Consider the following 23,893-nt stretch of genomic DNA (forward strand, 5'->3'; position numbering starts at 1 on the left):
CGACTCGGAACGGAGCGACAATAAAATTAAAAAACTTAAGCAAATCTTCTATGGCGAGTACATGACATTTAAACAAGGAGAACCTAAAAAATTTGCACTGGATTTTGATGAAAAGTGAAAAATAATTTCCATACTTTTTAAATTTTTCGTAAATAATAAGAAGTGGTATAATTTTTTTTATAAAAGCGATAAAATTCATATTTTTTTATCCTAGCTCCCTTTCATTTAGTTGGGGAATTTTTCCCAAGTTTTACCGTCTCATTCTTCGTTTTATATCGATTTAGAATAGCTACTTTTTTCCTTTTTCGAAGTTTGTTTAGAATAAGGAAAAAGGGATTAGGGATTATTCAGAATAGGGCTGTAAATGACTTTCCAAACAACACTATTGAGGACCTTATAAAATTCAACACCAAACATCTTCAAGAAAACGACTTATATTCCTGGGTTTTCGGAAAGGCTTCCCAATTCCAACATATACAACAGGGAAAAATACCAGCTTGATTTAAGAAGCCAAATTGCAAATTTTGCCCATTAACATCCACATTAATCCACTAAGGAACAGGGGCGAACTTCTCACATATCAATGAGTGCAGTCCGATTCTAGTTTTAAACTCAATGATAAGGGGCCTCCTTTTTATAGCCGAGTCCGAACGGCGTGCCGCAGTGCGACACCTCTTTGGAGGGAAGTTTTACATGGCATTGTACCTCACAAATGTTGCCAGCATTAGGAGGGGAAAACCACCGCTGAAAAATTTTTTCTGATGGTCTCGCCAGGATACGAACCCAGGCTTTCAGCGTCATAGGCGGACATGCTAACCTCTGCGCTACGGTATCCTTACATAACGCTTACTTTAAAAAGCCATAACACACTAAATATTCTATTCAGCAGGATTAAATCAAAGATGAAAAAAGGAGCACAAATCAAATGTAGTTTATAAGATTAAATGAAACGGTGGTGAAGCTAATTTATGACATATGTAGGAACTAAATTAAAAACAAGATTATCATCTTACAAATCTGACCAGAAAATGAAAGACAAACATTTAGAACAAAAAACTGCACTTGCAGCACATTGCACTTTAACAAGGTATACACCAAATTTTAAAGACTTAGGCATACTAGCACAAGAATCCCATCAGAAAAGACGATTACTTTAGAAATGTTACATAGTATTGACACCCTACAAACAAATGTATGAGCTTTAAGAAAGACACAGACAATTGTGCACAAATTTACAGAAATTTGGTACAAAAATACAGACAAAAATGAGAGAGCTTTAGTCAAACTTGTGCGCTGTAAAGGAAAAATCGATAGTTTTGTCTCAAAATGTAATTATTTTCAAATGTATAAATGTTTTATTAATTTTTTGTAAAATTACATGTTAGTTAAATTTATAGATAAAAACCCTGATGAAGATCACCGGCGGTGGTCGAAATATTGGCAAACTTTACAAATAAAACAATTATATAAATCCCGCACACCTTGTCTTTTTAAGCCCCTGGAGGGACCCTAGGGATTGCAATTCTCAATCCGAGTCAATCCGGTGCTTACAACCGGCTACCATCCTTTATCAAAAAAGCAAAATCGCATTTTTATTGTTTCGTTTGAGGGTTAATTCTACATTAAGCAGTATATTGCTCACATATGTATAAACCGATTTATCTTTTTAAGCCCCTGGAGTTACCCTAGAGGTCGCAATTCTTGTCCGATTTGGCTTAGATTTTGAACAAATGCATGTGTTATGACCAATTTAGTGCTTTTCACAATAGAATTTTTTTTTATATTCTACCCGTGATTAGGACTACGCACTCTATGGGTTAACCAATTCAACAGTTGGACAACCAAAGCGAAAACATTCGATGGGGACGACCCCATTATTTTGCGTCAGAACGGAAATCCGATGTGAAATTTTAGAATTTTTTGACTTATTCCAAGGTGAGTACTATTGTCAAGCCACGATTTTTCTCTAAAACTCTACACCCATTTTCAAAAAAGTGAAGTTTGTCTTTTTTAATCTTTTTTTACACAAAATTTTACCCTTTTTAATACTTTTTTACGCTTTTTGCTGGTAAATTGTAGGCATCACTGTTTGTGAATTCCAACATACGTAACAAGTTTGGTCCATATCGGTATATAACCTGATATATAAATGCAAATTTGCCCATGAAAATTCCACTAAGGAACTGGGGCAAACTTCTCACATATCACTGAGTGCTATCCGATTCAAAATTTAAGATTAATGATAAGAGACCTCCTTTTTATAGCCAAGTCCTGATATAGATCTCATATAAACCAATTTCCCGATATGACTTATTGAGCTCCATGACCGTAAGGGCTCAATTCTTGTCCGAATTGGTTGAAATTTTGCAAGGAGGCTTGTGTAGTGACGTCCGACATCCGAAACAAATTTAATACAAATAGGTGTATAACCCGATATAGCTCCCATTTAAAACCGATATAAAAAATTATATATCACATGGCTCACAAACAACATACGGTAGCTTCCAAACCAATGTGCATGGCTACTTGAAATTTTTTCAAAATACTTTTTAAATAATCATTCAACAGGATGATGGTCATGAAAAAAAAATTATGAAAAACTTTTTGAATGAATTTTTTGGGTTCAAATTTTCTGAAAACCCAATTTTTTTGTTGTTGTATGAATACATGTCAAAAGCATTGAACTTATGAATGTCTAATAAAAGTGCATGTTCTCTGAAGTGTACTATAACGAAAGTATTTTTCTCTTATTACCTGTACGTCTTTAATACTGGTACTATGTTCGTGACGAATAGCAATGTTCGTCATTACTTTTTGAAACAATACATCTCAATGATAAAATAATAATTTTATTAAAATTTTACCATAAATGAGGAAATGTCCTAATGAATGAATTCAGCAAGTTTTTTTACTTCAAAATCTATTATCTAAAAAAAGTAATCACGGATTTTCATCCCGAATAACGAACATAGTACCAGGCTTTTAGTTGTTAATATTTCTTTTCAATTCTATGGCAGCTGGTTGTCAGCTGGTGGCAAGGGCTGTCGCCTCAGTGTACAACACACTGCTACAACAACAACAACAATATTTCTTTTAATCAGTTGTTAGATTTTCGAAATAAATTGCCTCGAAATAAATTGATTTTTTTTGCCAAAACATCAACTCTATCCCCTTTACGTATATGAGTTTCACTTAAAAACTCGGGAGTTTATTTGCCACACGAATTTAAGGAAATATATGTACGTACAAAACCGAAAACTGATAACAGTCCAAATTGTGCTTGATATCGAGATATACTCATTTCCATAATCAAAGGTCAGCTGAGATAAGAGGTGATGCTCCAAATCAATATGAATCAAAAGATGTTGGACAAGTTTTCTGACAAAAAGTTGAAGACTTCATGGCAAAGATCATGCGAAGAAGACATATCGAATCTTGGAATTAGGAAAAGCCAGGCACATGAACATTTTTGTAGGGTGCTTAACGAAATGTTTTGTGAACGCCACCTATTAAGTCAATCATATTAATTTTTAATATATATTAAAAATTTTTCAAAATTTTAGCCAAGTTCTTCAAAATGATGGTATTTTTATAAAAACAAATTTTATATATCTATTTGCCCAAAATGTAATTGCGGATTTTTCATATAGTCGGCGTTGACAAATTTTTTCACAGCTTGTGACTCTGTTATTGCATTCTTTCTTCTGTCAGTTATCAGCTGTTACTTTTAGCTTGCTTTAGAAAAAAAGTGTAATAAAAGTATATTTGATTAAAGTTCATTCTAAGTTTTATTAAAAATGCATATACTTTCTTTTAAAAAATCCGCAATTACTTTTTGGGCAACCCAACATTATATAAAAATTAAAGTGTTGAACATAGTTTGTTCCGAGTAGACTCAAAAACAGCTGAGTCGATTTTCATGAAATTTTCATACATGATAGAGTTTGGCCCCTCCGGTGAAAATATGGTACTAAATTGCGTGATATCCGCGAGGGGCGGACTCTCCCCCTAATCTCATTTTTCAAAATTGCCAAATCTCGGAGATAGGTGCATCGATTTAAGCGAAATTGTGTATGCCCCCTTATGATAACCCAAAACTACAAATTGGTATAAAACTTTTGGGTCAATAAACGTGGGGGACGCCCTACCCCAAAACTCATACAAACGGACCTGTTTACCGATTGGGACAATATGAGCATCAAATGAAAGGTATTTAAAATTAGAGTGCAAACTGGACATAGCAATTTGAGCCTAGATTCAGGGGGCCCGCCCAGCCTCAAAAACCGCCCAAAATGACAATGGGCATGTACACCGAACGGCACAATATGAGACTCAAACGAAAGGTACTTGAGAGTAGAATATGAAACGTATATAAAAATTTGGGTCTTCCCGGGGCGTCGCCCTAACCAGGAATTCGGAGCGCGGCCGGAGTGGGGACGGAGGTAAAGCGGAGCGGTCACTCCGCCCACCACCACGCTCCAGCCATGCCCGCTCCGAATCCCTGGCCCAACACAAAATAATGCCCCAAATGCACATGTATACCAAACGGGACAATATGGTATTCTAATGAAAGGTATTTGAGAGGTAAATACGAATATAAATTATTTTCAAATTTGGACCATTTTTCATATTAATGGTGAAATATTCATATTTATTGATTGGTATTATCAAAATATTGTAGAACATGCTAAGTATTTAAATCACCTTGACAATCCAAAAAATTTACAATTTTACTTTTATACAGTTAAAAGTAATCGCATGATATCAATAACATTCCAAAGCATCTTTGTTCTGGAAACCTTGCGATTATAACTTACTTGCACTGAATAGTGTTTAAATAAAGCAATGTCAAATTGGGATTCTGAACGTTAAGTTTCTTAAGTTCCGACATTTGAGAACGAAAAGTGTTTGAAGGAAAGGATTGCATCACAACCGCAACGATTATTTCTAAGCATATTTTTGCTTTTAATATATTGTCTATTGAATTAGTTACCGTCTGCATATCATTGCCATTAATTTATGGGGAAGTTTTTTGCTGTAAAACTGACGTGTTATTGGCGCCTTTGAATAACCATCGGCCACCCTGTTCCCCGGCGATCGGTCCTTTGGACCGGAACGAGATTGCTCGCCTGCAGGAACTTGACGAGGATCGCCACCTCCACAACAAAAACAACAACGTTTCCGCTTGCTCACCTATAAGAGTTTGACGAGTATCGCTGACTCCAAATGCAAATAAGTGGCTTCTACAGCATCATCTTATAGACAATCATCGTCCAGAGACGTCAAGTTGAATTTTTCATTGCTTAGACCAGTAGTGGACAAATTCGCAAACAATTATTATTGTGTAGAGGCATGAAGACATAAGCCCAATGGGCCTGAAAAAAGTTTGCACATGTGTTAGTTGGCCCACCACTGATATAGAGCGAGAGGTTCAATCTAAACTGCATTCATGATAGTGGAAATGGTGAATAAAGTTATTGGAAACCATCTATCGCCCATTGCACATAAAAAATTTTACCTTCCCTGGAAAACTGGAGTAGCTCTGGCTCAACTTCGTTCCGTCAGATGCAGCTACCTTAATTAATACTGGACTAGGATTAATGCCAAAATGCCAGATATCTCCCGCTTCAACAAAAGAACATAAGAAAAACATCATTTGCCATGCAATTTTTTTGCAAATTTTGCCCATGAACATTCCGCTAAGGAACAGAGGCAAACTTATATATCAATGAGTGCAGTCCGATTCAACTTTAAGGGCCACCTCTTTGGAGAGAAGTTTTACATGGCATAGTACATCACAAATGTTGCCAGCATTAGGAGGGAAAAGCCACTGCTGAAAATGTTTTCTGATGGTCTCGCCAGGATTCGAACCCAGGCGTTCAGCTTCATAGGGGGACATGCTAACCTCTGTGCTACGGTGGTCTCCCTGTCTGTACAGCCAATCTTCCAAAATCTATCTAATCACACCCTTTCCAAGATGCATAGTTCCCAGATCTGGACATTACTTAGAACCAAGCACGCAAATTAGGCATGGAGACATAAAAATCTATAAGAACAATAACATTTTTAAGAGATCCACATGTAAAGCTGTATGAACCCAAGATCATATTACGTCACGGACAGTTTTCTATCCAAACGCATTCAACGACCGTTTTAAGTTTAGGTTGGAGCGTTGACAATAACCAATTTGAGTCTTTCTATCCTTGGCAGTCTTTCAAGCCTTTTATCGAAAAGTTAGCTTTCATGTTTCCCTGGATCGTTCACAGCATCCGATTTCAGCCATTGTCTGTTCTTGGCTGTCTTTCAGGCGATATAAAGAAAAGTTAACATTTAAGTTTTCCTGGAATGTGTAAGATAATTCCAAGCCTTGCAGGCTGCCTTGATCCGCAAGTAGTTATAGAATTTGCCCACGAACATTACAATAAGGAACAGAGAGAAATCCTATATCGTTGAGTGCTGTATGATTAGAAGTTTTAGTTCAATGATAAAAGATCTCCTTTTCTTAGTCAGGCCTGTATGGCGTGCAGCAGAGCTACATCACTTTTTGGTGTTTTACATGGTTGAAGACTTGAAGAACTCGCCAGCATAAATGAGGGGATAAACCCCATTACCCTCATTGTCTGATATATCAGGCATTGTATCATTGGATGAAAGTGTTTGTAACAGTTTCTTGACCAAAAAAAAAAAAATTCTGTGCATCTCGCATTATATTGCCTACCCGCAATCCCCAGATGCATTCAAAGAAGATGCACAAAGTATTGGGATAACATTTATAGTATGTTTGAGCATCGGCTGAATGGTTGCTTTGTCTGCATATTTTTAAAAATCTAGTTGATTGTTTTTGAAATAGATGTTTCTTGATATTTCTTTCGATATTTACCAAAAAAAAAAAATGACCTCGATACACAATACCGACAAAAAATTAACAGGAAATTTCGAATCGAAGTCAAATATTCGACTACGACACACATATTCAGGCTGAATTACGCTAAAATAGACAATACTGGACAAATTTCCATGTCAAAAGTTTACTTCGGAGACCAGAAATTGAATGAGATGAATAAAACCATGGAAACGTGCGAACTCGTAAATTTTATAGATAATCCAAAAATACTCTTCAAAAGATTTGACTTAAACAATGCATACTTACGGTTTTTCTCAACATATCTATAAACAAACTTTTCCCGCTCTTCAGTGAGTGTTGTCAAGAACATTATTTAAAGCATCCAGACATACCTCGTGACAAGTAATATGTGATTATTAATATTTTGTAGACGAAAAATAAAGTCTGTTATAATATCCCATGTATATTTGTTGATTCAGTTTCGTTTGTTTTGCCACCACTGTTAGATGCTTAAATCTAATCGTTTCAGTCTCGAAGGAAGGTTTCTATATATTTATACCCAGATTTTGTATACTTTTTTTTGGTTGTATCTAAAAATAACTTTCGCGCATTGAGTTGGGGGAAATTTTCCATAATTTTTCTAAAAAAAGGACAACCAAGTAAACTTTAGGTAAACATATACAAAATCTGTATAAGACGGTCGGTCAACTTTGAGCGCGAATCCTTGGTCTACACCTAATGCTCAACCGTAAGGATGATCCCATCCAAGCGTAATCAAGTGAAAATTATTGATTCTATTAACCTTTGCTATATGTTGTTCGACGACTTTTACAATAACAGCTGCATATTCGATATTTTCCTCGGCCAACATTGTGAGCATGTTAATTAGAGGTTTGCTGTTGCAGTTCAAATCCGACAAACTGGAGAGGTACTCCTCAGCAACACGTTCCTCGCATTCTCGTTGGGTTTTCGTAGCTATATCCATGGCTACGGTTATATAGTGCCCCTATGTTTTATATATATTAAACTGCAAATAAAAATAAAGACAAATTGATTATTGATTTTTTTTTTTAATAGAAAATGTTCTTTTGTTGCGAATAAAAAAAAAACAAAGCTATATGAAGAAACATATCTATAATGTTTTGTTTATTCGGCGACATTGCAGCTTTTGCAGGTTGGTAATTATGGAAAGTCTCATATGACAAACACATGTAAATACCCACTGAAACGTCAATCGCTACAAAGCGTACAGATTCGCGCACTCTCACACAACCATACATGGTCAGGCTAATTACACATGCATATATTTTTCAATATGTATACATGTATGTTATTGGCAAACATTTTCACATTTTCACCAGTTTTAATTTTAACAATGCCAACACCATATATATTTTGTGGTTTATTTCACCAGAATGCGTAGTTAATCATATTCCAAACAATACTTCATAAAATTTACAGGCAAAATTTGAGTTTGCAAATAAAAAAACATGCAAATGTATTGAAAAATAAAGGAAATGAAAAACCCAGCATCGTCATCAATTGGAGGACATATGACCAATTAAATGCGACCGAAACTTACCTTATATTTATAAAATGCTCGTGAATATCAGTCTTAATTCATTTAACAAATATTTTTCACTATTTCACTCCGGGTTATTGAAAAGATAAGTTTAACTAAACACTAAAATATCTTTATTTTATTCACGTAAGAAAAAACGATGCTCGCTCAAACGGCGATTACAGAAAAAATGGCCGTCAGCTAGTGTTGAGTAAGTTTAGAGTTCTACTTGTACCAAGTATTTGGTAGTGACTAACGGTCGCTTTAGACGAAGCGACATATGCCACTATAACGCATTGCGTTTGCTGTTTAGTTTATTCATTGGTTCGAGTATTCGATATTAATTATTTAAATCTGACTGCCTCTAAACGATGACATAAATTAAAAGTTGTCCTAAAACATACAAAAAGGGAAAAAATTAAATTGGAGACCAAAAGAAATCTAATACAGCGACATTTCGTTCCATTATGTTAGGTTTCATTTTTTCTTTCTAGATTTTTTAATTTTTTTATTTATTTGTGGGATAGACATTTATACGATGGAAGTTTTAAAATAAAAAAGTATATTTGTATATATATTTTTTGTAGTCGGTTGACTAAGGGATTAAACCTAACCTAACCTTGGCTTCATCCAGATGGAGTTTCTTCGGAATATTTATTAAAATGCAAACTAGAGGTTGATAATATTTTTAATCAGAAATGAAGACCACTGTGGCACAGAGTTTATTGTGTCCGCCCATGGCGCCCAACGCCAGGGTTCAAATTTCGGCGAGAACATAAAAAATGTTTAAGCGGTAGTTATGTTATATCTACTTCTATACGGATGGTTCCAAACTAGACGACCATGTGGGCTTTGGGTGTACTCTAAAGATCTAGAACTGGTCATATCGAAAAGGTTACCCGACCACTGCAGTGTGTATAAAGCAGAGATCCTTGCAATTAAGGAAGTGTTGGAATGGCTAAGATATAATGTCATTACGACGATTGGCATATATATTTTCTCAGCCACTAAATCCTTGGAGAACCTATTTCTGAACTCAAAAACCGCCCTCGACTGTCGCAGATCTCTCAACGAGATCGCTGAACAGTTCAAAATTCACTTGTTCCGGGTGCCGAACCACAGAGATATCCCAGGGAACTGTAAAGCGGACGAGCTTGCGAGACTAGGAATTTCCCTACACATTCCAGGGACACTGGAATCTGTGGGTGTGCCTCTAGCGACATGTAAGCTAAGGGGCTGTGAGCATTCCAAAACTATGTGGCCTAATCTAGATTTGAAGAGGCCTACCGCCTTGCTGTCCTTGGCTTAAACAGACGTCTCAGTCATTGTGTCCGTCATGACAGGTGACTGTCTAATCCGAAAACATGTTGACAGGTTGCCAGTAACGTCTTTTGCAGAAGCCGTGAAGACATCGAAGACAAAGAGACTGTAGAACATCTTCTGTGTGTGTGTGTCCCGCACTAGCAGTCAGAAAGAGTTTCACTTTTGGTTCTTATTTCTTTGAGAACCTGTCTGATTAAGCGGATGTGAACATTCGCAATTATTGGGTTTTTTAAAGCGATCTGGATGGTTCAACGGTAGGAATTAGAAGGCATCTTCTTTCTTCTTCTGTTCCTGTGGTATCACAATGGACGAAAACGTCTAAGAGAGTCTGAAGGCAGACTGGTTTGGCTGGGCAGTTAAACGTGTGACGTGTATCGTGTTGTCCCCGGCCTTAATCGATCACACATCCTGCACGTTGGCAACATTCCTTGTTCTGTAGGTGTAGGAGACTGCTGCATCAGCCGGATAGTAATTGAGCCAGAACTACTCTGGTTTGCCGCTAAAATTCAATTTCTTCGTGTGCAATGGGAGGTGGTCGTTCTCCAAGTACCATATTCGCCCGGTAGATATTCACCGCATCTGCTACAGTGTCTGCATGAATGTTGTCTAGATCCGCTTGATATGCCGCTCTCTTGTAGCCTTAACCTCAAGCTCTATACCTGGTTATTCCTTACAAATGCTGGGGATATTTGTAAGGTATCCAGTTATGTTAAAACTTGTCTAACAAGTGGTTCGCACATTTTTTTTTGTTTGCACAAAAAGTATAAACTCTTCGAAACAATAATCCAAACAAAAATTCATGAAAGACGACCGAGAGGAAGAAGAGGATAAAAATAAAAATAATGGATAAAAAAACGTTCAAGAATGTACCAGTCATAAGATAGAAGTCTCCTAAATGTCGCTCTTAACGAATACCTTTGGTGTTTGCATACGGTTGTACGTTCCGGATTGACCCGATGAAGTTCTTTATCGCCATAACACACTGCTACAACAACAACCTTTGGTACGTTGTGTTCGCGTAAGAAGGTAGAAGTAGAAGAAAAGCAGAGAGGAAACACACATGTAAAACACAAAACTGTGAGAGGCAGTCCCAATACCCCAATACCAGCTCCAACAACTGCCAAAGATCCTACAAGTCCGGTAATGATTACTACAGCAATACTTCATTTAAAATTTGTGCTTTATTTAAAACAAAAAGCTCTTAATATAAATAACATTATTCGTTTTGTGTGAGTGGTTGACTGGCTATCATATACACTGGATATAAACCTTTGGGTAAATTAGGTTGTTTTGTCATTTTCACAATGCGATAACCCGTTTGTTTTAGGAATTTTTCATAGGTCTTTAAGGGTCTTGTTACCGAAGAATCGGCTTCATCCAATTCTGTTTTATTTGATGATGTTACATTCTCTTTCATAACAAATAAGCCGTCGTCCGTCAAACAATTTTTAAGGCGCTTAAAAAATTGCAAAAGATCCTCATCAGTCAAGTGGCCCAAGACCCATTGAGACCAAACGACATCGTATTTCTTGGAACTTGGTGTAAATTCTTGAAGACCAACATTATAAATCTCGCCTAGACGCTTGGGGTAGCCAAGTGTTGAACCCATATCAGTTGTACAATACTCCCGAGCTCGTTCGGCAAATGTGGGATCTTGCTCAACAAGATCTACTTTTTCAAAAAGGGGCATTAGTAAATTCTTGGTGACGCGCCCTATACCAGCTCCACAATCCAGGGCATATTTTTTGTGCATATCCTTTATTCGTAGCTCGCGCAAGAACTTTGTAGAGCCTTCAACATCGACTGCATTGATGTAACCCAAACCACCCAACATTCCATTTACAGTTGCGGGAACTTCTGACCAGTATTTTTGTGCTTTGACATAGAACTCTTTCTCTGAGGTTGTCGCCATTAAATCTTGTAATTTTCCATTTTGTTGCATGTCAGTCTTCTCTCGTGTTTCCTCCATTGAGGCAATTTTTGGGCGATGTGTTATGTCAGGACGAGTAATGTATGTGCGAACAACTGAAGGACTTACTATACTATGCAAAACACTTTCAGATCAAAACAAAAAAAAAAACAGCACATTTTTTACAGCTGTTGCTGTTAAACAACTCTAACGGTTACTGAAACGTAATGCATTGACTAAACAAAAAGGTGTGGTATTTTGTTCGGCTTTCCAAATAGTATTGTAGATGACATATTTGTTCCATGAACGAAATTTGACAGCAATCATGTTTTTGTTTCTATACCAAATGACGTTTTTTTCTGCATTTAATGTTTTATACATTTCGAAAATAAATAAAATAAGAAAAGAAACAAAAAAAACGAACGATTCAAATCTATAAACTAACAAAAGGATGCCGGTTATGCCACCCCAATGGTTTTTTTTGCCATTTCCCTCGCTATCGGCCTGGTATTTGTAATCTGTAGGTTTTTTTGCTTCCAAATTTAATTACAAAAAAATTTGCGAAGAGCGAAAAACCCATTTCGTTGACATGGCGAAACAATTCAATTTGTTCTCATTTGTACAACAATCACAAATCATATGGTGCAATCCGCCATTTTGCCATCAAGCTGATCGACGTTTTGCCAACACACGCAAAGAAATTTGTGTGCGAGTGTGTATACGTGCGTACATGAGCAGAGAATATACGAGATAACAACAAAGAGAATCCAATCAAAAATCTGACATCTTAATACCGTCAAACCTGGCCGGCTGTTAACAGTTGTTTGCGCGAGACCATCTTTTTTGAATTCACCTTGTTTCGTTGAAATGAATTTTCATAGATATGTCCAATAACAAAATTACATATACGAGCATCTGCAGCTTTTACGTTACGATTTGTACTGATTGTCACATGAAAGCATCCATCGCGAAGTGTTAACACCAAATGTCATCATTTGTTTTCTCTTTTCTTCTGCCATTAAAAAAGAAGCGACGTGTTTGCTTAAATTTGCTGTAAATTCGTCAATTGCCCCGAAACACGTCTAATAGTTAAGATGATGAACTCGCCACCAGTTTTTATAGATCTATCCATGGACGAGCAGGTACGTATCAAGTGGCTTTTATTAATCCATAGGGATAAAAATTTGCATTCGCAACTTCGATTTGAGGTTATGTTTGTATATGTGTTCTGGTTCTAAACCCATTTTAATATTGTTTTTCTTTGTAATAGGTCCAGGAATTGAGAAAATATTTTAAGAATTTGGGTGCCGAAATCTCCTCGGAAAAGTCCAGTAAAGGCGTGGAAGATGATTTGCATAAAATTATTGGAGTTTGTGATGTTTGCTTTAAAGATGGGGAGCCAGCCCAAATTGACTGCATACTCAACAGTATAGTATCCATTATGATTACGGTAATTACTTTGTAAAACTTCTTAAAAGGCGGCATAAGGTTGATATCTTGTTCTATATATATACCCCACAGATTTCTTTGGACCGCGGAGAAAACATCATCTTGGCTTACTGTGAAAAGATGACAAAGGCACCCAATGTACCATTGACGAAAGTGTGTTTACAGTCACTTTGGCGTCTCTTCAATAATCTCGATACTGCCTCTCCTTTGCGTTATCATGTTTACTATCATTTGGTACAGGTGGCTAAACAGTGTGACCAAGTCATGGAAGTTTTTACTGGTGTTGACCAGGTCAAATCACAATTTGCCAACTGTCCACCCTCGGCCGAACAAATGCAAAAACTGTATCGACTTTTACATGATGTTACTAAAGACACCAACCTGGAAGTATCCGCCAAGGTAATGATTGAATTGTTGGGAACATATACATCGGACAATGCTTGTGTTGCTCGCGAGGATGCCATGAAATGCATAGTAACTGCATTGGCCGATCCCAACACATTCCTTTTGGATCCTTTGTTGGCCCTGAAACCCGTTCGCTTCTTAGAAGGTGACTTGATACATGATTTGCTATCAATTTTTGTATCCGAAAAGCTACCGGCATATGTACAATTCTACGAGGACCATAAGGAATTTGTCACTTCACAAGGCCTCAACCATGAACAGAATATGAAGAAGATGCGCTTGCTCACCTTCATGCAGTTGGCAGAAAGCAATCCCGAAATGAGTTTTGAAACCCTCACCAAGGAGTTGCAAATAACCGAAGACGAAGTCGAACCATTTGTCATTGAAGTTCTTAAAACTAAATTGGTACGGGCTCGCCTCGATCAAGCTAATCGTAAGGTCCACATTTCTTCCACCATGCACCGTACTTTTGGTGCACCCCAATGGGAACAGTTAAGAGATTTGCTGCATGCTTGGAAAGAGAACTTGAGTTCTGTTCGTGAAGGATTAAATCAAGTATCTACGGTACAATTGGATTTAGCTAGAAGCCAGAAATTGGTTCATTAGATTGCAACAGATCAGAGATCAAGTAACACAACAAACTACGTTTAATTTTTTATGACGTCTATGTATTTAATAAAAAGGATATAAATATAAACTGTATCCCCTTAATTGGGGCTACAATGAAATACTAATATATAATTTAATTTTACTTTTTAACTTAAAGTCTATGAGATTTTTTATGGAATTAAATGTTAGTGTAGTCAATTAGCTCAAAGTTCTTCATGAACTTTCATGTGTTGACGTTCCTTTTCCTTTGGGTATGCCCAAAAATAGGAGGGAAACCCTTTAACATCACGTTCCCTTTTAACAAAGGCTGAATAGGATGATATGCAGTTGCCTATGAAATGATTAGACATGCCCAAAATTGCCAAATCAAGATGTGGATTATCGTCCGGCAGGCGAAAAGCTGAGATATTCATACGTTGAAGAGCACTATTTAATTCTGCTATCATATGATTGGCATCCGAAGCAACAAATATGGAACGAATCTCATTCTTTGGATGATCTTGCTTGACGTTCTTTATCAAACGTTTGATTTGACGTATTATCAATTCCTTGGATGGCATGCAAAGCTCTGGGTACAAATTACCCTTCTCATTGGTGTAGCCCAAGCATTGCGGTGAAGCAAACAATTGTTGGCTATCTCGTATGTGATCACATGCTCTTACCCAATCGATGCCATTACGTAGATGTATGCCCAAAAATGCGCCTTTTGGCAAAGTGTTTTTAATGAATTTTGCAGCAGCATCTCGATATTTTTGGTTCCATTTCAGATAAGCGTGCAATTCTCGATTTTCTTTTTGTACAGGAAAACTGGCAGGGGCTCCCGTAAAAGCCAATACGGGCCATAAGCTAGGTGGATAACGTTCATTCCATTTCTCTGCCATATTGCTATGATGCACATCGAAAAGCAAAGGACCATAAAATTCGGAATCAATAAAGTCTATTTGAAATGTATCCCAAAATGGTCCAAAAGGATTGCCCTCCTTGGCGTGGCAGCCAGGATTAGCGTTCTCTTTTTTCTGTATACTTTTTCGTTCCATATAACAAAATGAGACCCGCTTTTCTTCAGGCCACACTGTAGGAGCGAATTCCTTCATAAAGTCAGCCATTAAAATAATGCGGTGGTAGGTTTGCAGGGTTTCTACATCAAAATATGTATCAAAGGGAACCTGTATTGAACGCATTTCACCTTTACGATACTCCACCCAGGGTGGTAAGATCAATGTACGATTCAAAGCTTTGGAGAAAGCTAAGGCTCCAAGAAAATGGTCCGCTTGATTGCCAAAACGTCCTTTATAGAATACAAGTGTTAAATCAATATTATGATTAAGGCGAGAAATTGACACACTCACCCATACAGGGACAATAGACTAAGTAGCCGTTAGCATCTAAATCTTGAGCTAGACCCAAACTGAAGCACATAAAAATCCATAATGGGAGTGCAAGCATTTCTCTGGCTTCTTTGTGAATTAGTTAGAAAGACTTTTTTTTAAACTCCCTGCGATGTTAATTGTAGCAATCAATCACTTGGCATAATCTCATAAAAATAATTAATAATTATTATTTTATAAACAAAAATGGAAATAAGGACTCAGTAAAACAGGAACTCAGGATTTTTTAATGTCACCTGTTTGTTTGTTGATTTGCCGGCTAGTTATCGATAACGGTGTGGCTACAACAACATAACGATGTCACATTTCGATATTTTCTCAAAATGTTGCAATGTAGGGATATATATTTCGAAAATCCTAACTTTAGATTTTATAAAGGGAAAACAGATGATCGAGCCATTAAATCCGGATTTAAAGAGCCGTGTTAATGGGGCTTTTGATTGGTTTTCAGATAAATTGGTGTATCTGAAATCCTAAAAATTGTTTATAATCCGCGATGCCCAGGCCCTTACGGTAATGTTGATGGCAAGCCACACGTATACTTATAGTCTTTGCGGCAGTCGTTGTTGAGGCGAAACAAGGAAAGATGGCTATTAACAGCTGTTCGCGTGAGACCACCTTATTAAATCCGCATTAGAACATGCGTAAAAAGGGTATACACATCGACTTCTTGTTCTTATTTTTTTAAATTGATTAATAACTTGGAAAGTATAAAAAAAAATTTTATGTTTATTTTTGCAGAACACCAATCATTCAGTCCAAAAATGATTTTTTACATATTTAGAGAATTAAAAATACTTAAAGAGAGTATATCACACAGTCACATTGTTATGGCCATTGGTTATTTAAAGGCGCCAATAATTTGCCTTGTTATATCGAGTATGACAAGCACCATACACGTCACTCCAGGTGACGTGTATGGTGCGGTCCCTGGTCTTGCACGTCGGCATCAATCCTTGCTCTGTAGGAGTTGAGGCGTCTGCATCTGCCGGGACTATCACTGAGGCTCAAGACTTGATACCACTGATTTTCCACGTCTGCAGTTGCAGCTCCGCATTTAAGCAAGGCCCGGACTCTCACTGAGGCTCCAGATTTGATACCGCTGATTATCCACGTCTGCAGTTGCCGCTCTGTTTATGGTGAACGCGCCCGAAAGAGAGATTTCTCGTGATGACGATGAACACCAACCAAATGGGAGCTTAGCATTCCAACCGTGTGGTGCTCAAATTCATAACGTGCCGAACGAAGTATTGAACATTTTTAATACAAAAATAAATTTACTGTAAAGCTGTTTAAGTTTTGTGAATACAGGTGCATAAGTGTAAATAAATTTTTTTTACGGCCTTATTCACAAAACTTAATTTGATTTGAAATAGGCTATTTTGATAGATTTTCTTTATAGAACTGTCAAAGAAACCTATTTTAAGGCTTCATAAAGTTGTGGGAATTAGGCCGTAGGGAGCTATGATATGGCAGTTATCGTATATATATTTTTCAAACATTTCTTATTCTCGTTCGGCATCCCTATTTTCGATAATCGTAATCGTTATCTTTTCTGCGAAATCCCAGCTGACGCATTTGCTTCTTGCAACGTGGAGAGGATTTCATCAGAATATTGTATTTATTTACTATTTGTGCATTTTAAATAATACTTTTTCTCAAAATGGCAAAACGTCAGCAGCCTTTGTGGCAACCACCTCCCACAGCAGCAGATACACCGAAACTTCGTCTATTCAACAGCTTAACAAGACAAAAGGAGGAGTTTGTGCCTTTGGATGGAAACAATGTAACTTGGTATAGCTGTGGACCAACTGTTTACGATGCATCTCACATGGGGCATGCCAGGTAAGTAGGTATTCAATTAAAAATGACCATTTTAAATGCTTATTTCATGTATTAATAGGTCTTATATATCATTTGATATCTTGAGACGAGTTCTATCGGACTATTTTGGTTACAATATCCACTATGTCATGAATATAACCGATATTGATGATAAGATAATAAAACGAGCTCGTCAAAATTATCTCTTTGAATGCTACAAACAGAAGGTCACACAAGCTTCTTTGGAACAACTATTGGAAGATCAACGTTCGGTTTTGTCACAGTTCCAAAATACCTGCGCAAAAAATACGGATCCCGATAAAAAAATAATGCTCGACAAATTGTTCGATCGCATGAATAATGCAGTGGAGCTCTTAACCAAGGCGGTAACAAATGGTAATCAACAAGAGATAGACAAGGCAAGGGATTTTTATCTGTTGGAAGCGAAAGATCCCATATCTGATTGGTTAGACTCTAAGGAGGGCTCCTCAGTAAATGATAATGCAATTTTTGAGTCCTTGCCACGTTATTGGGAAGATCAATTTCACAATGACATGAAAGCATTGAATGTAAGATAACTTCTTTTATAAATATTACCTTTTTCTCTCTGCCATATTCCAGTTGTTTCACATTTTTTTTTGTCATTTAGATTTTGCCCCCTGATGTTTTGACGCGTGTCTCCGAATACGTACCTCAAATTGTTTCGTTTATTCAACGTATTATTGACAATGGTCTGGCCTATGCTGCCAATGGTTCAGTGTATTTTAATGTAAATGCTTTTGATGGCAAGGATAAACATTTCTATGCCAAATTGGTTCCCGAGGCCTACGGCGACACAAAGTCTCTGCAAGAGGGAGAGGGCGACTTGTCAGTGGGGGAAGATCGTTTAACCGAGAAACGATCTCCCAATGATTTTGCCTTATGGAAAGCTAGCAAAGCTGGTGAACCTTGGTGGGATAGTCCATGGGGCAAGGGACGCCCTGGATGGCATATTGAATGTTCTGCCATGGCATCGGATATCTTTGGACCTATGTTCGATATACACACTGGAGGTGTTGATCTGAAATTTCCTCATCACGATAATGAATTGGCTCAATCTGAAGCTGCCTTTGATGAAGCAGAATGGGTTAAATACTTTTTGCACACGGGTCACCTAACCATTGCTGGCTGCAAGATGTCGAAGTCTCTTAAAAACTTTATAACCATACAACAAGCTTTACAAAAACATACACCCTGTCAATTACGTTTAGCATTTCTGCTGCATTCATGGAAGGACACTTTGGATTACTCCGACAATACTATGGACATGGCCATACAGTATGAGCGTTTCTTAAACGTAAGTACTTTGGCAAATAATCATTATTTTGTTTATTAGTGTGCCAAATGGTCCTGACAATTAGTCCTCTTAACAGGAATTTTTCCTAAATGTCAAAGATCTAACACGTCATGTCACGACTGATGAGCCTCGAAGACAATTTGATGCCTGGACTTCAATTGAAGCTGGACTTCAAAAGAAATACAATGAAGTAAGAAGTGCCGTGCATAAAGCCTTGTGTGGTATGTTGGTAATCTAAATCTTGAAAATTTTACAACGTTCAATTTCATTTAATACTATATTTCTAGATAATATTGATACACGGAGTGCCCTTGATGCTGTCAGAGATTTGGTTACAGCTGCCAATATTTACATTCGAGACAATAAGGAGCGTCTAAACTGCCTATTGTTGCGAAAAATTGCCACATACATTACCAATTTGATGTGCATCTTTGGAGCTATAAACCAAAAACCCAACATGGGTTTTCCAGTGGGTGGTACTTCTGAGGACAATATGGACTTGGAGTCAACTGTTCTGCCTTATGTGGAAGCTACCGCAGAATTCAGAAACCAAGTAAGAGAAATGGCCAAACAACTAAAGGCTACCGACATACTGAAATTGTGCGATGAATTAAGAGATGAAGTGCTGCCCAATTTGGGAGTACGTTTGGAGGATAAAGACGGGGGCAAGTTTGCTGTAAAGCTGGTGGATCGTGATACTCTTTTAAAAGAAAGAGAGGCAAAGAAGGCTGCCGAGGCTGAACGTTTGGCAGAGAAAGAACGCAAGAAACAAGCAGCTGCAGAAGCGGCGGCGGCAAAAGAAGCTCAAAAGAAAATAAATCCTAAGGAAATGTTCTTAAACGAAACCGACAAGTATTCAAAGTTTGATGAAAATGTAAGCAATCTACGTGCCTTAATGTAGTTTTCAATTTTCTTTAATATTTTTTTCTTCCTATATTAAGGGCCTTCCCACACATGACAAAGAAGGCAAAGAGGTTAGTAAAGGCCTACTTAAGAAACTCCAGAAACTACAGTCTCAACAAGAAGTGCGATATAAGGAATATTTGGCAACAGTAAATGCCGCATAACACTAAGAAAAATGTCCTTAAAAATGTTTTATACTTTTGCAATAATATGTATTCAATAAAATTAAAAATAAAAAATACATTGTGTTTCTATTTAAATTGAACTTTCCAAAAGCCTAATTTCCGATCATAGGCTGCCGCAACATATGGCAATCGATGGTGCCAACTTAAGCCAGCATACAATTTTAGTGATGCCTCTACGAGCGGCACAGTTGATTTGGCTGTACATACTTTCAGTGTAATATCTGGCCTACCTATGCTGGCCGAAACTAATTCAGTATTTGGAGCAAAACGCACACAACGACCTCCATCTTCATGGATTTGTTTGACATCCGATGGAGAGCATGGCTTATGGGATAAATCCCATGTAACAAGATCCCCATAGGCCAGTGCGGTTATATAGTGACAATTATTGAATGACCAGTCGGCCGACATTAAAGGTCCCCTGGGAGCTTCTAGTGACATAATAGCTTGTTGCGATCTTACATTGTAGAGATGTACCACGCCTTTTTTCTCGGCTACCAGCACCTTGTGTGGCTCTTCGGGATGCCATTTAGCAGACATACCCGCCGATGACAAGCAAAAGGTTGTGACATTTTCGTATTGTGAATCGGAGGACCATATTTTGCATGAATGATCATCACTCACCGATGCTAGATACTCTCCTTCAGTGTCCCAGGCCACATCATTTACATAATTGGTATGAGCTTTAAGGGTTTGCACGGTGTCGGCATTCTGCAAATCTGTGCGAAATATACGTAAATTGAAATCTGCACCAGCAGAGCAAAATGTTACAGTTTTGGGTACCGTAACCAAAGATGTTTCCGGATGAAAGGCTAAAGCATGACAACGGCTTTCGTTATAGATGTCTTTTAGACGTTCCCACTCAAAGGCTTCATTTTCGGATTCTTCCTGTGAAAAGGCAGCAAAACAAAAATGAAAGATATTTATGTGCTAAACGGCGGACGACCACACTTACCGGAAACCTAACTAAACCCAATATCAACTTTTTGTCCGATGCTATGCATATAAGATTGGATGCAAAATCTGTGGCACATATGTCGAAAGTATGAATTTGATCAGTAAAACTTAGCAAATGTGTTGGAGCAGTCATATTGTTTGGCGTTCACTAAAAGAAAAACAAAATAAACCGCGAAGTTGTCGAAAAGTTGAGATTTATCGAATTATCGATTATGAAATTAAAATTAATCGACTATTGGTTTTTGTTGTGTGCCAAACATATGGGGCCTTGGGATTTGGAAGTATGTGAAAAAATCGGTTATAATAAGTCAACTATTTTAAAAAGGATTGGAATAAGACACTTAAAGAAAGAAGTTTTCTGTTTATCTAAAAAAATTAAATGTTGAATTTCTATTGAAGAAGCTTATTGCATCTGACAATTTATCGGTAATAACTACTAAAAGCACTAACGGTATTTTTTACACATACCTGCCAAGGGTATGGCAACTCTTTCAATGTCATTCTATGGTATCACTCTTTGTTGTTTCTTCGTGTAAGTCAGTCAGCCAGTCGATTTTATTTCAAGCTCGACAAGTGTTGTGAAAAGTTCTTAAACAATTTTAAAGTGTGTAAATATAAAACAATAAACTAAACAAGTGAGTAACCCTTTAGTTTCAATACTTAAATTTAATGTAGATAGTTTAGTTTGCCTTTGGCCAAACATTCCACCATGTTAGATTTGTAACATACCACCAATAACACAACAAGGCATCAACAAATGCTTTTTCTTCGACTTGAAATTCTCCAAAAGTGCATATTACGGAACATTTCACTTGATTGGAAGTTTTTAAATGATTTGTTGAAGATAAAATTACTGTAGAATAGTCTTTTAGTTCCTTTGATCTTTTCTTAATTTGAGACACTACTAGGGACGATGTGTTATTGTGATGCGGAATGACTGGCGTTACGTCGTTCTTCAGTATTTTCATTTTTTGACTTCTTCAGCTTGCAAAGAGCAATTGAAATTGGAAATAGTGAGCCAATGAACAACAACCATGATTTAATGTGAATGAGGCCAAGGCACTGGACACGGGCGGAATCTTTACACTGATGCGTAAGAATTTGAATGTATCGGCTGTCCCGTACCAGGCCAATTCCTCAAAATGTCTTTGCACACACTTTTAAATAGTTCTCGTTGTCTGGTAAATGGGCAGAGTGTTGCCGCTACTGCGGTTAGGAAAGGTTTCGAGTAAAAGAATCGTATTGAATGATTTTCTTTCTCTCGCCTGTAGCAAAAACGCTTGGCGCTTTTCTTCTCTCGAGCTTTGTTGTAGAATGTGAAAGTGCTAAGCAGCATGGGCTTCGTAAATTGCATAGTACGACGTCGGCTTTGGACGACATCACACATGCACATGCCGCGGTCTGAACCAAGTCAAGTCGTGCTGGTGAACTGATTTAATTTTTTGTTTTGATCAGTACAATATGGGTATCAAATAAAAGGTGTTTGTGAGTAGAATAGGAATCTGATACAAAAAAAGAAACAAATCTCGGTGGGGCGCATTACATCCAAGTCCTGCCTGCCTAAGCGAACATGCAGACCAGTTGGACAATATGGGGTTCAAATGAAAGGTCTTTGGCAGTGGAATACGAATCTGCTATTCAAAGATATGGGACTCAATTGAAAGGTCTTAGAGAACCTATATTTGGGAACAAAAGTCCACTCAACGGACATACGTAGCCGTCATCCTCTGAAATAACCCCCAAAAAGCATTCATGTAGACTGAAAGGAACAATATGTAGTATTTGGAAGATGAGTAGTATTTGGAAGGTGAGTACGAATTTGATAACAAATTTGGCCCACCCCCAAAAACCTCCCAAACGGACATGTAGACCGATTAGAAGAACATAGAACTCAAACGAACGGTATTTCTACGTGCAGTAAAAATGCAAATGCAAATTTTGCCCATGAACATTCCACTAAGGAACAGAGGCAAACTTCTCACATATCAATGAGTGCAGTCCGATTCAAATTTAAGGTCATAGATAAGGGGCCTCCTCTTTATTGCCGAGTCCAAATGGCGTATCGCAGTGCGAAACCTCTTTGGAGAGAAGTTTAACATGGCATAGTACCTCACAAATGTTGCCAGCATTAGAAGGGGCAAACCACTGCTGAAATTTTTTTCTGATGTTCTCGCCAGGATTCGAACGCAGGCGTTTAGTGTCATAGGCGGACATGCTAACCTCTGCGCTATGGTGGCCTCCGTAAAGAATACATCTTATATTGGTATTAGGCTCAGGGGACAAGTATCTTGGGGCCACCCAACCCTAAACAAAAAACGGAACAAAAAGCGGTTTGGGAAAATATAGGACTGACATTGCTATTTGGGACCAACCCCAAAAGGATATGTAGGCCGATGGGTACAACAAGGTTCTAAAGTGTAAAGTCTATGAGATTAGAGTATGATTATTAAATCCAAGTTTGAGAGAAATGTATGATAGCCGCTCTACCGGATAGGGACAAAAAAAGTCTAGGTTAGGTTGGGTTGAAAAGAGGGTGCTGATATTAATCCGCCTCATGCAACTATGGACATACACCTGAGCCAGTAATCGGTTTGTTGTGCGCTCTAAAAACTAAAAAGTAACCTCGAAAACGAAAATTTTAAGTTAGGAATTCCGCGCTACTTACAAAATCCTTAATTGTTTTCCATACCACTCCCCTCAGTTGGTTCATGTCTGGTATTGTGTCCCCACCTAAGTACCGGTGTCTTTTACCTGCGAAAGCCGGGCAATGACATAGGAAATGCTCCTATGCTAAGGATTAAATTGAAAGGCTTTTGGGAGTAGAGTACAAATCTTGATCCAGGAAGGATCAGGCCTAAATTGAAGGTCTTTGGGAATAGAGCAAATCTTGAGCCAGGAAGGATTATTAGATATTGAAAAATGTTGAGTCCGCTATGGTACCTTCCCAGCCAAAAACATTTTTCGATTTCGGTTCGACAATCGGATGAATCATCCGATATCGGAACCGATGTCTTACCGACATTGTAACTAAAAACGAAGAAAGTGGTTATCATGTTGTGGGAAAGAAGCGCCTGAGGGAAATCTGATATATTGGGTTGCCCAAAAAGTAATTGCGGATTTTTTAAAAGAAAGTAAACACATTTTTAATAAAACTTAGAATGAACTTTAATCAAATATACTTTTTTACACTTTTTTCTAAA

At 37.6% G+C, this 23,893-nt stretch overlaps 6 protein-coding genes across 7 annotated transcripts in view; 2 read left to right on the forward strand and 4 right to left on the reverse strand.

Annotated features, from left to right (window-relative positions):
- LOC106080922 (uncharacterized) overlaps positions 1 to 8,600 on the reverse strand; it is a 29,457-nt gene extending 20,857 nt beyond the window's left edge. Inside the window, exons 1-2 of the mRNA XM_059368437.1 lie at positions 8,427 to 8,600; positions 7,647 to 7,871 (exon numbers count right to left, since the gene is read on the reverse strand). Of these exons, the coding sequence (XP_059224420.1) occupies positions 7,647 to 7,829 (183 nt within the window). The 5' untranslated portion in view covers positions 7,830 to 7,871; positions 8,427 to 8,600. The remainder of the gene's footprint in view (positions 1 to 7,646; positions 7,872 to 8,426) is intronic.
- A 2,290-nt stretch (positions 8,601 to 10,890) lies between these two features.
- LOC106080937 (alpha N-terminal protein methyltransferase 1) lies at positions 10,891 to 11,804 on the reverse strand. Its single transcript, XM_013242566.2, has one exon. It carries the CDS (start codon positions 11,695 to 11,697, stop codon positions 10,945 to 10,947), a length of 753 nt encoding a protein of 250 aa, XP_013098020.2. The 5' UTR covers positions 11,698 to 11,804; the 3' UTR covers positions 10,891 to 10,944.
- Positions 11,805 to 12,628: 824 nt separating this feature from the next.
- Positions 12,629 to 14,225, forward strand: LOC106080936 (eukaryotic translation initiation factor 3 subunit M). The gene is made up of 3 exons (XM_013242565.2): positions 12,629 to 12,779; positions 12,908 to 13,087; positions 13,159 to 14,225. Exons 1-3 carry the CDS (start codon positions 12,732 to 12,734, stop codon positions 14,095 to 14,097), a joined length of 1,167 nt encoding a protein of 388 aa, XP_013098019.1. The 5' UTR covers positions 12,629 to 12,731; the 3' UTR covers positions 14,098 to 14,225.
- LOC106080935 (GDP-fucose protein O-fucosyltransferase 1) lies at positions 14,138 to 15,792 on the reverse strand. 2 transcript variants are annotated; one of them, XM_013242564.2, is made up of 3 exons: positions 15,725 to 15,792; positions 15,450 to 15,634; positions 14,138 to 15,388 (listed from the first exon to the last, which is right to left on the reverse strand). In XM_013242564.2, the coding sequence occupies exons 2-3, from the start codon at positions 15,544 to 15,546 to the stop codon at positions 14,304 to 14,306; spliced, it is 1,182 nt and encodes a 393-aa protein (XP_013098018.2). In that variant the 5' UTR covers positions 15,547 to 15,634; positions 15,725 to 15,792; the 3' UTR covers positions 14,138 to 14,303. The 2 variants fall into 2 exon arrangements, with proteins under 2 accessions (XP_013098018.2, XP_013098015.2); XM_013242561.2 differs by having other exon boundaries at positions 15,450 to 15,750.
- Positions 15,793 to 17,054: 1,262 nt separating this feature from the next.
- On the forward strand, positions 17,055 to 19,792 carry LOC106080943 (cysteine--tRNA ligase, cytoplasmic). Its single transcript, XM_013242571.2, has 6 exons — positions 17,055 to 17,333; positions 17,392 to 17,881; positions 17,962 to 18,648; positions 18,725 to 18,869; positions 18,936 to 19,522; positions 19,590 to 19,792. The coding sequence occupies exons 1-6, from the start codon at positions 17,152 to 17,154 to the stop codon at positions 19,713 to 19,715; spliced, it is 2,217 nt and encodes a 738-aa protein (XP_013098025.2). The 5' UTR covers positions 17,055 to 17,151; the 3' UTR covers positions 19,716 to 19,792.
- LOC106080944 (nucleoporin Nup37) lies at positions 19,737 to 20,953 on the reverse strand. Its single transcript, XM_013242572.2, has 2 exons — positions 20,692 to 20,953; positions 19,737 to 20,624 (listed from the first exon to the last, which is right to left on the reverse strand). The coding sequence occupies exons 1-2, from the start codon at positions 20,824 to 20,826 to the stop codon at positions 19,803 to 19,805; spliced, it is 957 nt and encodes a 318-aa protein (XP_013098026.1). The 5' UTR covers positions 20,827 to 20,953; the 3' UTR covers positions 19,737 to 19,802.
- Between the last annotated feature and the right edge of the window lie 2,940 nt (positions 20,954 to 23,893).

The sequence above is a fragment of the Stomoxys calcitrans genome, chromosome 5 (assembly GCF_963082655.1).
Source record: "Stomoxys calcitrans chromosome 5, idStoCalc2.1, whole genome shotgun sequence".
NCBI lineage: Eukaryota > Metazoa > Arthropoda > Insecta > Diptera > Muscidae > Stomoxys > Stomoxys calcitrans.